General features: G+C 31.2%; 1 protein-coding gene across 2 annotated transcripts in view; it reads right to left on the reverse strand.

The window, feature by feature from the left end:
* Positions 1–6,473: 6,473 nt before the first annotated feature.
* Positions 6,474–16,423, reverse strand: part of LOC140443643 (aquaporin-like) — an 88,584-nt gene continuing 78,634 nt past the window's right edge. For both annotated transcript variants that reach the window (XM_072535002.1, XM_072535003.1), the window contains 2 exons: positions 8,439–8,519; positions 6,474–7,508 (listed from right to left, as the gene is read on the reverse strand). In XM_072535002.1, the coding sequence (XP_072391103.1) occupies positions 7,401–7,508; positions 8,439–8,519 (189 nt within the window). In that variant the 3' untranslated portion in view covers positions 6,474–7,400. The remainder of the gene's footprint in view (positions 7,509–8,438; positions 8,520–16,423) is intronic.

Below are 16,423 nucleotides of genomic sequence, written 5' to 3' on the forward strand. Positions count from 1 at the left end.
TACGGTAAATCCTAAAGACTTCTACTAAATTTCAATTTAAAATAGAAGGATAGAGGTTTTTTTCTGTAAAGCAATGCTTATACACCCGTGGAAAAAAGTTATGGGACAAAAAATCGCGCGTGTCCGTATTTTTTTCCTTCGTTTTCTGAATACATTTAAAATAATTCATATAGTCAAAAAAAAAATAATTTTGAGCATAGTGACAATTAAGTTTTTTATTTTTTTTAACTACTTCACTTTAACCATAAATAACAGTTTTGTCCACAGAAATCAGTGAAATAAAGCAAACTTTAAATATATGGCACATAAATATACACGGAATGTGCCACTGTAAACAAACCATCCCGAGATTTGGCAATATTCAATCGATTTTGTAAAAATGTTGAATGATTAGTTCAGGGAAATAAGCAAACAAAGTATCCTGTTTGTGACACTGACCCCAGTTACCAGTGTTTAATTAGATTAAGAGAAATTAATTAGAAAATTACTCTTATAATTATATCTCTTATACTCATTATATTTATGAATATTTATAACCTATTTGATAATAATGATTTACAATAGTAATTCACACATATATTATACAGGTACCTACATATATATTTTGGTGAGAGTTTTTTTTTTGTTTTTATGCTATACTAAATATTAATACTACCTACTAGAATAATATATACTGGATCTTATAAACTAACACAAATATTAGAAATTGGGAAAATAGAAATTGAAAATCCCAAGAATAAAAAGAAGATAATAGTCCACATAAACGAAACTAAAATACTGCCTAATATTTCAGATTTATCGTCGGAATCTTTGGAGCAGTCAACTATATCAACGCAAGAGACAACTTAGTCAAGTTTAAAGATGTAACTACATATCCAGGACTCCTACCTTTTAGATTAGGTACCTCTATTTATTGAAAAATGAAGCTCAAAGACTACACACCAGTTTTAAAAATCTTGTTTGTCCTTTTGTAGTGTAGTGTGATGTACATTTATATGTTTATGACATTTTGTTCTTGTCGGATAGGCCGCAATTGACGAAATGCCCCTGAAGATGATCTAGGGATCGAAAGTACTTGGGCAAGATTAAATTAAACTGTGCTCGATATATGCCTTTTATCTGATCAAAGTTCATTTAAGATTAAGTCATGTATTAATTACTGGATTACTTTCAAGATATTTATTATAATTTATTTATAATTTATTCATAATATAAATCAATAAAAATTTATTTTCTAAGCGCATATCTTTCAAATTTTATCCGTTAGACCCCCAGTATTCTACTTTTTTGGAATCAGCATATTTTTATCGATCTAAAAATGTCCTAAAATACAGGGTGTTATATTAAAAAAAAGAGCCAATGACGCGATCACTGTAATGTGGATCACCTTGTATAATGAAATTTTATTGTAAAATGTAGAACATTAAACTTAAGTATCGACGCGTTTAAGATTTTTTAAAAAGGCTTTTCATTTTTAGGAAATATTGAATTTATTCCATACTTTACGGACACACTGTATGATATTTTAAGTATTGGACTTAAAATTTTCAGTTATTAGACACTGTCAAAGTAATGATTACAAATAAAGAAAAAGTTGAAATCATTGTTTAAAACCTTTTGTTAAATCTACCTTCTATTATTCACTTATATTTTTTCAATTCATTTTGGTACAGATTAAATAGTTCTTCGACGTCCATGTTGCCATTTGCATCATTTTCTGACATCTGGCCTACTTTTGTTCCATATTCTTTAAGATCTTCAATTACCATTTTTGTCCCTCACACATTTTACTCTCAGTTTTTATTTAATGGCCTGTTTCGATTGCTTCTTCATTTTCTATATCTCCCAAGTTTTTATAAACTTTGTTGTTGATTTCATTACCTTCGCTACTTTTTACTTGTTTCGGTTTGTCGCACAAATTGCTGTCATTTTTTTCTGAGCGTTTTTTTTTTTCATTATTTTTCTTATTGAAAATGTCTTTTGGTTCTTGATCTGAGTAGTCCTTATTGCTTTCTATTTTTTTCGGCTCCTCGCATATTTTGAGGTTGGATTCTGTTTGATAATCTGTTTCGATATCCTCTTCACTTTCTATTTTTTTAAATTTTAACACATTCTGTGCTCAAGTTCTTTTTCATTATACATTTTGCCGTCTTCTTCACTTTCTATTTCTGAAATAACACCGTCATCGTTTTCCTCCGGAACATGTACGTTATATTTTTTCGGAACACATCGTCGATGAATTCTTTTCTTGCAGCTATTACATGTTAGGTAATTACGTTTTATTGTCCGAACCCTAAACAGAAAACATAAATTAGTTTTGTCAGTATCTCGGGTAGTATTTTTTAAAGCTTTTGCTGCTTCACTCACTCTCTTATCTTTTTCGTTTTTTCTCCAATTTTTCATTTTTTAATTCTAACTTTAAGGCACGTTTCTTTTTAAAACTCACTTGATACTCTCTTGATGTTATAGCAAAGGAAACTCTTTCGGTATTATGTTTATTCTTTCATGTTGTTTTTTCTAGAACTATTAAGTAGTCACCTATACTTTTACTAGTAGGTGGCAAACTATAGATAATGTCTTATGTTATATTAATTTTTTGGTCTTTTGAAAGTTGATTCTCAGATGGATTTAATTCAGCATCCAAATATATTTTAATTTATGAAGCACCTAAAGGTTGCGTCTTAAAAGAAACTAATCCAGGTCTCAGTCGAATTCAGTACCTGATTATCAAATTATCCTGGCATGTCTCTCATGTCCAAGTCAACTTTTTTATTATCTGACCACGAATCTGGTTTTTCAAAATATTTCCATATTTTGTATAAAGTCAAAAGCTCTTTGGTAGTACCTTCCTTAACGAAAAGATCATCGAAAAAATGAAATCTTTTGGTTAAATATTCTCCAGCCAAACTGAAAAATGTTGTATGGTTCATCTGTGGGGGTAGTAACTTATAGGTAAATAAAAGAGTTTTTATCATATTACCTCAGGACGCTTATTTTTGTTTCCCAAAGACTTCGTGCAATCAAATGCATCTAGGTTGAATCTGGGAATAAACCAGTCGCACGAAATCCATTAATCAAAGTCTCCCTCTTATATTTAAACATGCTGAAAATTACTGGTGGGGTATCCGATCTGCACTAAAAGACGTTATCGCGATAAAAATTTGCAAAATTATTATTACGATTTAATATCTACCTACATATTTTATATTCTTATCTGTCCACATTTTTACAATTATTTCACGAACTTTGACGAGACATTTGTAAATGCTTAAATTTAGCTGACTGCTAGCGACATGACATTATCATACAATTTTTGTATAATGGTAAAGTAAGGACATAGAACTTTGGTAGGCCAAAACTTTTTTATTGTTTATTTTAAATTACATAAAATAGGTACTTTATGTTTATTTACAATATTTGTTTAACATATTAAATACATAAAATTATATGCAAATCTGCATGCTTATTTTAAAGAAGAGTTTTTATCACATATTTTACCTATTAACTAATTTTAATCTTTATATTCAAATAACAGATATTTTTTCCAATTAAACAAAGAGAACCAGATAAAATGAGGAATTAAATAGCTGTATTCCAGAATTATTAATTAAAACTTTTTATTGTATATTCGTCTACTTTATACTGCAAGTTTTCTCTAAAGAAAAACTGACACCTTCGTGCTAGCTGTTTCCTAGTAGCAGAATTCTTTTTTCTTTTCTTTTTCGAGATTTACTTCTGGCAACTTATAATATCACTGGTTTTTCAATAATTTTACCATTTTATTTATTTTGAATCTTGTGGTACCAGGCTTTGTTTTTAAGCTGAGCTTGCTCCTTTACACTTATCTGTACCTATCTGTACCTATCATTTACACTCATATGGCATTTAGTATACTTACATAGATTATAAAGATATACCACAAGCATACTAGAGGTAAAGGCTTAAGCACACTTATCATGCAACCTTCCGATCATACTCTGGTCCTATATTGCTCCAAAAATCTGATCGGTAAGGGACCGGAAAAAAATGATCACAAATATCATGGCTAGCTTTTCGCTCATTTGCGATTTACATTAGTTTATTTTGCCAATAGATCATGGAAGGTACTATACGCATAATGTTAAAATATTATAATAATCGTGATTTACCTATTATGGCTATCTGTTTGGATGAGCAAGATGGAATTACAAAAAAATTGCTCATATGGACCAGAGAATGTAAGTACTGGGTACATAATGCTTGGAAAAAATAACAAAAAAGGAGAGTTTGCACATGAGAGAGAGAGAGAGAGTTTGACATAAAGAAGGATAACACATTTACCCCACCTGTTGGATGACGAGACTAAATTTTTTCAATACTTCAAAATACCGATATACACGTTCAATGAGTTGGAACTTAAATTAAAAGAAACATTTTCCAGGCGTGGCAAATATTTTAGAAGATATAGCACTTCCAAGCTTGTCCTAGCTTGTCTTAAACAAAGTTTTTGTGGTCATTTGACTGCCTCCAGGTAAAATAAGTAGATTTGTATTTTGTAAATTGAAATTTTTTTAAAATATTCTTATAATAGGTTGCTTTTATATAAAATCATTTTTTGTTACATTTGAATAAACTAATTTTAAAAATTTAAGGTGTAATAAATAAAAAGAAAAAAAAAGGAATTTATTATCATGGCATATATCTCTGATAAGCGTTTTGCATCTGGAATACGAATAGTCTGCAATATCGGTATATGAGCGGGGGTGACAACGCAGACGTGTGCCAGTAGGGTTGGTCACGCGACGGACAGGTGGGGTCTGCAGAATTCACAAGAGAGAATCAATTCCAGCTGTATGATCATAGTCGAATCAGAAGGCTGCAACAACCAACTATATAAGAGTCATTGCTTACCATTTTCTATTGGTTCTTAAGAGATACCTTTATTATTTTTCTTTATTCCTCTTTGGAAATCGAACCAATATCATTTGTCACCGCATATCGCCAAATACACTTTTAAATTATCGGAACTGAATATACTTTTTTCATTTGTATACTCTTTCGATACTCATCATTTTACTTTGTACTTAGTAAGTGTTCTCTTTAATTTTCACTATTTTCATTATTTCAAAATATTCTTTAAATTTTATCAGTTTTAGTTATGTTTAGTGTTACTATGTCTCATTATCATCGTCTATAACGAGCTGTCTCGATTTAGTTTCGATTTTTTTTTTTAGAAATTCCTATCTAGTTAATACCATCGTTTTTGCTATTGTTTTGAGGATCGTCCAGTAGATCTGCTTTTATGTGCAATATCATTCGGTACTATGTTCAAAACCACTCTGCCTGTACTATTTTTATTTATCCATTTCACTACATCATCGTTTTGACTCTCATATTAAGAGGTCATGGTATTATAGTAGTTTATTTGCTTTTATTCTCACCAGCTCTTCCTCTACTTTTTTCGCTTTATAAGCAATTATGTTCATTGACGGATTGATACCTCAATAAAAGGTTGTCACTTCATCTTTGGCACGGTTATCCGATACTTCTGCTGCGGATTGGTAATTTATCTCTCTTTATTTTGACCACACGGGACTCCCCCATTTTATGTGGTTATTCTATTCTATTTTTCTGTTTCGTGCCCATTCGTTCATACATTGTACGTTGTTATATTTTATTTTAATTATCTCTTAGAGTATTTCCTGTTATTCTTCTCAATACTCTCATCTCTGCAGTTTCCAGTAGCCTTTGTCTTGTAGCTGTATCGGGTATTGCCATTATTGGTCTTACGTTCAATGTATTGGTCTTACATTCAATGTATAAGTTCAAATTCTTAACTTCATCTCAGTATTATTATTTTGGTTTCTCCATATGGTTATATTAAGGCATCATTTTATCAGTCTATTTGCTTTTTGTACTTGATATTTCACTTCTTTGTCCAGGTCTCCATAGCTTAACAGTGTAATTCCTAGGTATTTCATTTTCATTACTTGTTCAATACTGATGCTATCTATTTCTATTTCACACCTGATTGGTTCTTTGCTGACTACTATTGTTTAAGTTTTCTAAGTTGAGATTTTTTTGCCTTATGTTAAATCTGTGGACTAGTCTTTGCAGACAGTCTTCATCTTGGGCTATCAATATTGCGTCGTCTGCATAATAAAGTTTTTTGCTTCGTTGTTTCACAATATGTATCCCGTTTCTTTGTTGACACTTTTGAAGATTTCATCCATGATTAAATTGAAGAGCACAGGGCTTAATATGTGCTCTGCCGACGTTTATAGGTTCTGTAAGTTGTCCATTTATTCTGACTTCCATTTGGTCATTTTGGAAGATGTTTTCAACATTTTGATGATATTTAGGAACTTCTCTATTATACAGAAGATTTACTAAATATTTGAATCTTACTCTGTTAAATGCTTTATTCAAGTAAATGAAAAACCTGTTGTAAATCTGCTAAACTTAGGTATGCTCTGATTCAATAATTCCTGTAAAATTTTAGTTGAAAGATTAACAGTAGTATTTATACATTTTTGTATTTATACAATTTATAGTACAAGTTTATACCTCTATAGTATCTACTGGGTTTATGTCTTTTTTGAATTGTAGAATTAGTTCGCTAGTTCTCCATCATTCTGGTATTTTATTTTTTAATTTTTGTTGTTTGTTTTTAGTTGTTCTGTTATTTTGCTGATCCACAGTATTTCAGTAATTCGTTTGGTATTCCATCTTTACCTGCAGCTTTTCTGTTCTTCAGCTTTTCAAGAGTTTTTCAAACTTCCTGTGTATTTATATTATCTTCTTCATTTGTGGTAATTTCTGCTATTTCCCACAGTTTTTTCTCACTTCATCTACCAACATAACTCTGTTATCTGACACTAGATATATATACGAATGACATGATTTGGGCGATATTATATTTTATATTGCTAACTTATATCTCAGCAGCATATTCTATTCCCAATTAAACTTATTTCTAAGAAACAAATCCAGTATTTTGGGAGCACTCTACATAAACATTTTTTTTTTCAATATGAACCCCCTATTATTTAACTGCTTTATGCTTAAATCCATTAAGATTTTAAAATTAAATGGCGATATGATGTCAATAATAATTTGATACGCCGAGTATAATTATTTTGCAATTTTGATTACTTTTTTGAGACTTCTCTAATATACAAAAAAGTTCTATAAATCTGCAGATTATTTTGTTTTTCATCCTTACAAATATTACCTGTTTAATTTTTTTTTTATCGAAAACATGGATGAGCTCCTATCTATAATAATAAATTACTAAACATAATTTAAAAATATTGAATTATGAAATACTTTTTATAAGTAATCGATAATATGTAAAAAAACTCTTCGATTTCAGTTTAAATTGATATAATTATTACATATCCCAAATAGGGCTATAGAGTTTATGTTCCTTCTGGGAATGTTTCATTTTTCTTGGCATCCTTTGAAAAAATTATTCTATAAAGTAAAGCTCCAACAAATCCTGCTAAAAGAGGACCTAACCAGTATACCTGAAATGTATATACAAACAAAGATTAGTATTATCTAATAAAAGAAAGTAATAAAATAATACTAATTTTCAAAATGATAAAAAATGAAACGTAGCTAAAGTACAAATTTGAAGGAAGTGAAGAAATTTTACACAAGAAAAGTAAAAACAATATTTTCCAAGTCCACCTATTCTTTAGATATACATCAACAATATCAGTCTTTCTGCTTTATGACTCATATAATATTCGGTTCTGCGTTCATTTTACTCGTACGCTATTCCATAGTTTTCCTATAACTGTTTTCCTAAAAACTTTTTTTTCAAAATCAAATAATAGTTCTGATTTATTCATTCCCTATGTTTTACTACTGTGTAGTACTTTAACACTACTTTATTAATGGAGCTAACTATTCATTACCTTTTGTGGTCAATGCGACATATATCCAATGGATAGGGCACCTGGACAGAATGGAAAGTGAAGATTCAGCAGATTCAGCATCAAAATGATTTAGGTATAGTAAAAGTAACCGGTAACACGCCATGAAAAGCAAGCAACTCAAAGTAAAAAATAAGTTTAAAACTAATCAAGTAACTGTGTTAAAATAGTGAACATACGAGTACGCTAGGGTCAGTTAGGACTTTAAACTAACACTTGAAAATGGATTTAAAGTTTAATCAAATATAACGACGATGATATAATTTAAAAATAAAACTATACAATTTAAACAAATATCACTAATAAAAGAAACAAAATTTAAAATTTACACTTAAATGAAATTTAATGAAAAATAATTAAAATGATGATGGTGACTTATTAACTAAAAATTAATAACTTGTGTAACCAATAAATGTTGAACAGAAATATTTTAGAAAATCTTTTCTTAAACATTCCTTTTTTTAAGTACTAAAGCAGTTCAACGTTTGATGGTACAAACAGATAATGAAAACGTACCCAATGGCGATCCCAGGTGTTATTTAGAAGAGCTGGGCCAAAACTTCTAGCAGGATTCATATTGGCACCGCTAAGACCACCCTAAGAGAGATGTTATAACATTACTTTTAAACTCATCTTTTTAAATATATATCATACCTATAATAAAATAAAATAAAAACAAAGTTAAAATTTTGGTAATAGTGTAATGTTTAAAAGAAGTTTCTTCTTTTTCTTTAAGTGCTATATTCATTTAGAATATTGACAACCAATTGCATGATCTTCATTTTGTCTACTGATGCTCAGAATAGTAGTCTGCTGTTAACTCGCTGTTACATTGACGCAAATTTTTTAGCCGTAAAGTTCTTCTACGTTTTCCGCGTTAGCCTTCAATTTTGCATAAGATCAAAAGATCCTAGTTTTTTTTTCTGATGGCGTTTAACAATTTCGGTTCGTTTATGTATTTGGCTCAATCCATACTCGTTCGCCTTTCTGGGAGTCCACGGAATTTTTAGTATTTCAAAAGCTTCTATTTTTTTACACATGGTATGTGTCAAGGTTCACTCATCAATACCATAAAAAAAAACTGAGAACATGGTATCGGACTAAGCGCACAGTGAAATCCCCATATCAGGTCTTGTTAATATTGTTTTTAATTTAATCAAGGCCTTTCACGTCTGCTCAATTCACATTGGACCTCTTGAGTGTTGTTCCATTGTTCAAATGAAAACCAACCAAGGTATTTAGAGGTTGTAACTCTCTCGATAGTATTGATATTTTCTATGTTTCTATATTGATTGCTATTAGACGCGCGGTGATCCTTGCTTAAGATATTGATTTGCAATTAATTTTTTCGAGAAAGTAAATTTATTGATAATTTGGTATCCTCCCTAATCTACAAATACTATTACATTGATCCACTAGTACAGACAAGATTTGCTTTTCTGAAATTACTCTTAGCAATTCAAGGTAAATATCATCTGGGACAGAGGCTTTTCCATTTTTGGCTGTTGTTAATGCTTATCTTTCGTGATGTCTTAACCATCATTATGATTCATGTTTATGAGCACTTCTTTGATAATTGAAAATAGCTTTAATATAGCTCTCTCATTATTTTGTCTTAGATGATATTAGTAATTTCCTACTAAATTGCTACTTCTTCTACCGCTAGCCAAAAGGATAAATCAGAAAACTACAGAATTTATTTCTGGATTTATTAATTAAAAAAAAAATTCTTAGGCGTTTTAATATTTTATTATTTAACAATAAAACTTAATTAACCAGTACTTGTGACATGACATGGATAGAATAAAACTTAATAAAGCAGCACTCGTGACTTGACTTGAAGTACTAACAGGTTGACTGCCACTGCGGGATATGCCCGCTATGCTCGACGAAATTTTAGGTCTGTATTTGCCAGCGGTCCTATTTAGAATCGTTTTTGATATAGTATCCGACCGCTGTAATATAAGGCTCGCATTAGGGATGGGAAAAAGCTACCGGTTTTAACCGAAAACCGGTTTTTTTACTTCGCAATAACCAGTTTTATCGGTTGTTTTTTTGTCCCGGTTATAACCGGTTTTTTATTTTTAAAGTAAAAACCAGTTATTAGGTCTTTAGGGGTGATTAGGATTAGGTTAGGTATTATTTTGGATCCCAATCATAATTATTATTCTCAAGTAATTATTCCAAACAAAACTATAATTCAAATTTTATTTTATTTTATAAATACAGAAGCAAACTTGTAACCTATTGAATTAAAAAAACCGAAAACCGGTTTTTGCAAAAACCGGTTTTTTTGTCCAGTTATAACCGCCAGGTTAAACCGTAAGCAAAAAAAAACCGGTATAACCGAAAACCGCTGTTTTGTCAAAAACCGCCATCCCTAGCTCGCATATAATAATTGCGAGTTATATAATTGCTAGACAAATATTGAAGAAAACTGCATTTTTAATTTTGTTATTTTTGAATAAAAAATTAAAGTAGTTCTATTACACAAATCAAGAAAAAGGCTACAATTTACTAAAAATAAATAAATATAACAACTTATGCATATTACAACAATCTAAACAAAAATGAGGCTTGCTCTCGCAGATATCGCAATAGGTCACAACTTTTTTTACATGAATTTGGATATCTCTCTACGAAGTTTTTTTGCATAACAGCCTTTACAATATATTCTGACTTTGTTAAAAGGCTCTTCTTTTTCAAGCGATTTACGAATTTGTGCTGATTTCTTTGATGTCGTTTGTGTTGTTTCATTTTCATCATTTTGCTCCTCATAAGTTAGCAGGGATCTCAATAATTCTTCCCGAAACGCTGTAATTTATACTTTTTGGCAGCAAGCTGGCTGTATACTATGTGAGAATAATTTACAACCGCTGTCCCTAGAATGAATTCCATCGCTAGTTTTCGATACCACTTTAGCCATTTTCTATCGTCATCTGATCAGATTGATTAATAGATGACTTTCCTTTGTTATATTCAATTATTGCCTTAGGTTTATGAACAATACCACTACGTCGCTGAATGGCTACGGTTTCTGTAGTGTGATTAGTAGTAAGAAGAAGAACATCCTTCTTATCTTTCAATTTTAGGACGCATACACCTTTTTCGTTTTACTGTCCAAATACTTCCCCTCTTTTTAACCTTTTGAGTATGACTTCTTTTGGATTTTCACGCCGGTTAGCTCTCAATATACCAATATAATGTGTATTATTTTCCAACAAAATATTTGTTAAATCAAGACTTGTATAATAGTTATCAGTAATAATAGTTCGTCCTGAATTTAGTAGGTCCTTTGAGAGGTTAATGACAATGAAAGTTGGTACAGAAGCGTTGCCCTCCTTTTTTTCTTTTTGGGCATATATTTATAGATTCCATGTGTACTCATTGCCACCCTATAGTTAAAAACTAAATTACTCCATATTTGTGCGTTTTCTGGGGAATATATTATTTGAATAATAATCGTCCTTGTAATAGAAGGATAGACTCATCTATACAAAATTTTTGATCTGGAGTATAACCCTTTAGACAATTTTTGATATTTATCTACTAATGGCTGCACGTTAAATAAACGATCTCCTTCTGGACAACTTTTATTATCTGAGAAGTGCCACATTCTAAGAAGCAGCTGAAATCTATTTGGGGACATAGTTTTTGGTATAATAACATTTTTATATAGGTCGTCGTTGCTCCAATACTTTTTCAAAAAAGGCATTTTTACCAGACCCATGAAAGCTTCTATATCAATAAATCTAATCATTTTTTTTGTCGGTTGGAACCCATCTGTGTAGTCTTGAATAATTGGTTAAATCGTTGGAGTTACACAATATTTGAGTTGCATATAATTTTGTTGGATTAACGATCTCGTCAATAATTTCATTACTAATGAAAACACTTATAAGGCGATAAATCATTTATAAGTATTGCAGCGGAATTGCCACATAATCCATCTGCTGCAGAGTATGCAAATTCGTGATGATTCCCAATTGGCTGCGTCCACGTATTTTCTACATTTTGATTAGCTCCAACCTCATTTTACTGGATATCGTCAGTATCTGCTAATTGAGTTTGAGCTAAGGTTTCAATATCAAAGAATTCCTCCAATTGTTCAGATAAAATATTGTTTTGTTCCCATTCTAAATCTTTTGGTAATCTATTTGCGTTTGTTACTATAGAATCAAATCGAATGCTGGCTGTAGCATCAGCATCTTTTATTTCTTCCTGTGAGGCATCATCGGGCAGGAGTGATGTAGAACAGCTTGGTTGATCCAAAACATTCCTCGTACACAATTTCTTTAAAATAATTTTAGTAGGTTGCAAATTGCGTTTGATATTTGCTTTGGGTTTGGACAATGTTATTTTCTGAAAAAACATGTCTGAAGACGCTTCTATGTCTGAGAAATCTGAACTGGATCATACTTCTTCATCACTGGTTGGCAAAAATAAGGGATCAAGATCGGAATCAAATGAACTAAAGGTCAGATTCGTCACCTGAAATAATAAAAAATACGAAATATAGTGAACTACGAAAAAAATTAAAAATCATAGACTTCAAAAGATTCATATATATCTATTTCAAAAATTAATATCACTATTACCTGATATTTCAGCATCCTTCAAAGCAAGTTCAACAACTTTTCTGATTCGATTACTCATTGTTGCACAACAAACACGCACATTAAACAACAGTCAAAGCTAGAATAAGTAGACTGGCACTTGACAAGTACAGACTCGAATATCGAATAGAGCGACCGCTAGTACGACGACCACTAGCATCACCGCCATAAATATGCCGCCAGTGCCCGGACGGGCGCATACGCCCGGTAACAGTTTTTTGAAAAAATTTCACTGATCTGAAATTTTTTTATTTAAATATAGAGTAATTGTTTTAGAAAGGGATGTCGGTAATTAATATTTCGCTACTTTCCGGAAAGACCGTCGCAACTCTGAAATATCTGTTTTTCGTTATGTTACGGTTTTGAACACAGAATTTCTCAATCTATTACCAAAAAAATCGTCACAACCATAGTCCAAAAAATAATTACACGGCGCCACTTTTACGAATTGTCACTGTTCTGAATTTCCCCTCCATTACCATTGAAGACTGACTCACTTCAGTCACGACGTTGTAATTGCAGCGATCCGGTTTGTTTTTCAGTCAAGAACGTCTTGATATAAGAGGTGTCGTCTGTGTTTATTAACTATTTCAAGAAATATCGTCATATCTTTTATTTGTGCCAGTTGTCTGGGCAAAGGTAAGTAGATAGTTTTTTAAAGTTACAAGTAACATCGTCACATTTTAAGTTATGCCTGTCTTCAAGGTAATTGTGAATATTTTAATGTATCGTAATTTCAGAGATAACAATCATAATTTAAAAAATTACGGTTTGGCTTGTAAAAACTAAATATTATTTAGGTTTCTTGTGTTATAATTTTTGAATTATTATGATTGAGACGTTTTTTCCTGAAATAAAGAGTTAGATGTAAGGTCTGCTAAATATCAGATTTCGAGTTAGAACGTTCTTTCTTGAATAAATATTAACATTTGTTAGAAATAAATGTTACGGCGGCCGTATTCAGTTATAAATGCGTGCATTTCTGGAAATACTTTGTGAATTTAAATTAAGTTTTTTTTCCTTTCAGACATACAATGGAAACTAAGCAAAACAGAAATTCACTGATAATGAAGCTTACAAAGAAAAATGTAGAAACTCATAACATTGATAAGCCAATGTGGGCAATTCAAAAATTTTTAAAGGAATCAGAAGATCACCTTAGTTTAAAAGGTATTGTAGTTTATATTTTTTATTCCTATTGTGCCTTGTACACAAAAATATATTTTTTAGAATGTATCCAAGATGTTAATAAAGCTGATGCAGAACAACAAGCTATCTTGGAATCATGTGTAGTATCATCTTTAAATACAACAGAGAACAGAACCATGGGAGAAACATCAGAAAAAACTTATACCGAATTATCCACATTACAAGGTAAAATACTCCTGTGTCCTTTAAAATACTACTTTAAAGAATATTTTTATATTTTCCAGATAATGAATATAACGTAAATCAGTACGATTTATTTCCGTCTAGTGTATCTCAGACATCGAACCATAATGAGAAAGATGTAATAACCGCTTCAAAATGTGAAACAAATCTCATCGAAATAGAAGACAATCAGATGGTTGAATGTCAAGGTAAGTATATTGTTTTATTTTTGTTTATTTTTGTGTTATTCAATTTTATGTACATATTAGTTACAAATCCTTCAACGTCCAGTGTACCTGCTGTTACCCAGCCGTCAAATCATGATTGTTCCCGTTCTTCGAGTTCATCCAGTGTTTTAAGTTCATCCAGTGTTAGCAGCCACTCCAGTAGTTCTGAACCATTTGGCTCAGGAAAATCAGATATTGATCCAGAATATGATGTAAGCGCAGACGTCGCGTCAGATTCTTCCGATTCGGGTGATGAAAACGACACAGCAAAACTGGTGGTTAATAGGAAAGAAGATCAAACAGTATTACTCGAGAAATAAAAAGAGGATGATTCAACAAAACAAAGAGGAAGAAAGAGAACATTTAATGAGGCCAACTGAAAAAAAAATGTGACTCGACGCTTAAGAAATAGTTGAAAAAGTTACACATCAGTAAAAATTTCCAAACTGGCAGATGGAACTAAAATAAAAACACAAATAACTAGAGATGCAAAAAAAGTGTTACAACCTTGTACTGAAAAATGTAGGCTAAAATGTAAGGAAAAAATCATGAAAGAACAACGACTAGTAATTTTTAACGAATATTGGAACTTAGCAGATCTACAAAGGCAAAGGGATTTTATTGCATCATCATTGAGTCCCGTAGCAAAATCAAAGTACAGTAATGCTAAACGCAGTCTAAATATTGCGTATTATTTTCATGTACTTGAAAGGAAACACCGTGTTTGTAAAACTTTTTTTATGTCTACCTTAGGAATCACTTCAAGGATTATAAGAACAGTATCTGAAAAACAAAAGCAAAAACAAACTCAGGGTATTATTGCAAACGAAGCAAGAGGAAAACACAAAAAACACAAAACTAGGAACCATGATATTTTGCAAGCAATAATGGTTCACATTCAATCAATACCCCGGGTTGAGAGCCACTACTGCCGTGCACGGACCCAAAAAGAATATATAGAGGGAACGAGGACAATAGCCGAATTGTACAGGGATTATAAAGAATTATGTGAAAATAAAAAAGTACAATATGCTACATACCGTACATACTACGATGTATTTACAAAGCAGTTTAATATAGATTTTTATTTTCCAAAAAAAGATCAATGTGATCTATGCCTAGAGTTTCGAAACGCTTCTGAACAAGCTAAAGAGTTAATAAGACACAGGTATGAGACCCACTTGCAGGAAAAAGATCTTTCAAGAATAGAAAGGGAAAACGATAAAAAAACTGCAAAGTACATAGTAACTTTTGATTTGCAAGCTACCTTACCATGTCCCACTGGCAATGCATCCTCCTTCTACTATATTTCGAAACTGAATACGTATAATTTAACTTTTGCCAGTTTCCCTGACAAAGACGTGTCGTGCTACGTTTGGCACGAGGGGGAAGCTAAAAGAGGTGCAAATGAGATTGGATCTTGTATATGGCATTTTTTTAATGAAATAAATCAAAAAGGTATCAACGACTCAAAAATGATAGATATTATTTTCTATACTGATAATTGCACAGGGCAGAACAAAAACAGATTTCTTTTCGGTCTATATTCATTTGCTGTACACACATTGAGCAACATAAACGTTATCACACATAAATATTTAATAAGAGGCCACACTCAAAATGATGCTGATAACGTTCATTCGGTAATAGAGCGACAAATAACACGATACAAAAAGGCTGCAGCTATTTATGTACCAGAACAGTACATTACACTTATCCGACAAGCGAAAAAAACAGGCCAACCTTACAAGGTTCACGAGTTTAGCCATGATGATTTTCTGGACATTAAAGATTTAACAGCTAGCATGGGCATGAAAGAAATTTATAAGACTTCAAATGGGGAAAACGTAAAAATCTCTGATATTAAGGTATTTGAGGTCAGAAAAGACACACCTGCCAATTTCTTACGTAAAATATCCTACGCAGAAGATAATTTTTTGAACATTAATATGCTTTGTAGAAGATCAAATTGGAATTTGCAGAATTTACGCTTTAAAAAATTATACAATAGGAAACTTAAAATATCTGATAAAAAGAAGCAGGGAATTATATCACTAATGGAAAAAAATATAATCCCAAGTTTCTACCACACTTTCTATTTAAACCTTTAATTAGATCACATTTTTTTCGAATATATTTACTGTTTAAGTTTTTTTTTTGTGTCATTTAAATGAGTTTGATTTTTAATATTGTTTAACTTTATTTTTTGGTCCACGTAGTAAGAATTACAATTAAGTTTAGGTTGATTTATTAGTTTTCTTAAGTAGTAATAGTAATATAGATCTTA

The sequence above is a fragment of the Diabrotica undecimpunctata genome, chromosome 6 (genome assembly GCF_040954645.1).
Source record: "Diabrotica undecimpunctata isolate CICGRU chromosome 6, icDiaUnde3, whole genome shotgun sequence".
Classification (NCBI taxonomy): Eukaryota; Metazoa; Arthropoda; class Insecta; order Coleoptera; family Chrysomelidae; genus Diabrotica; species Diabrotica undecimpunctata.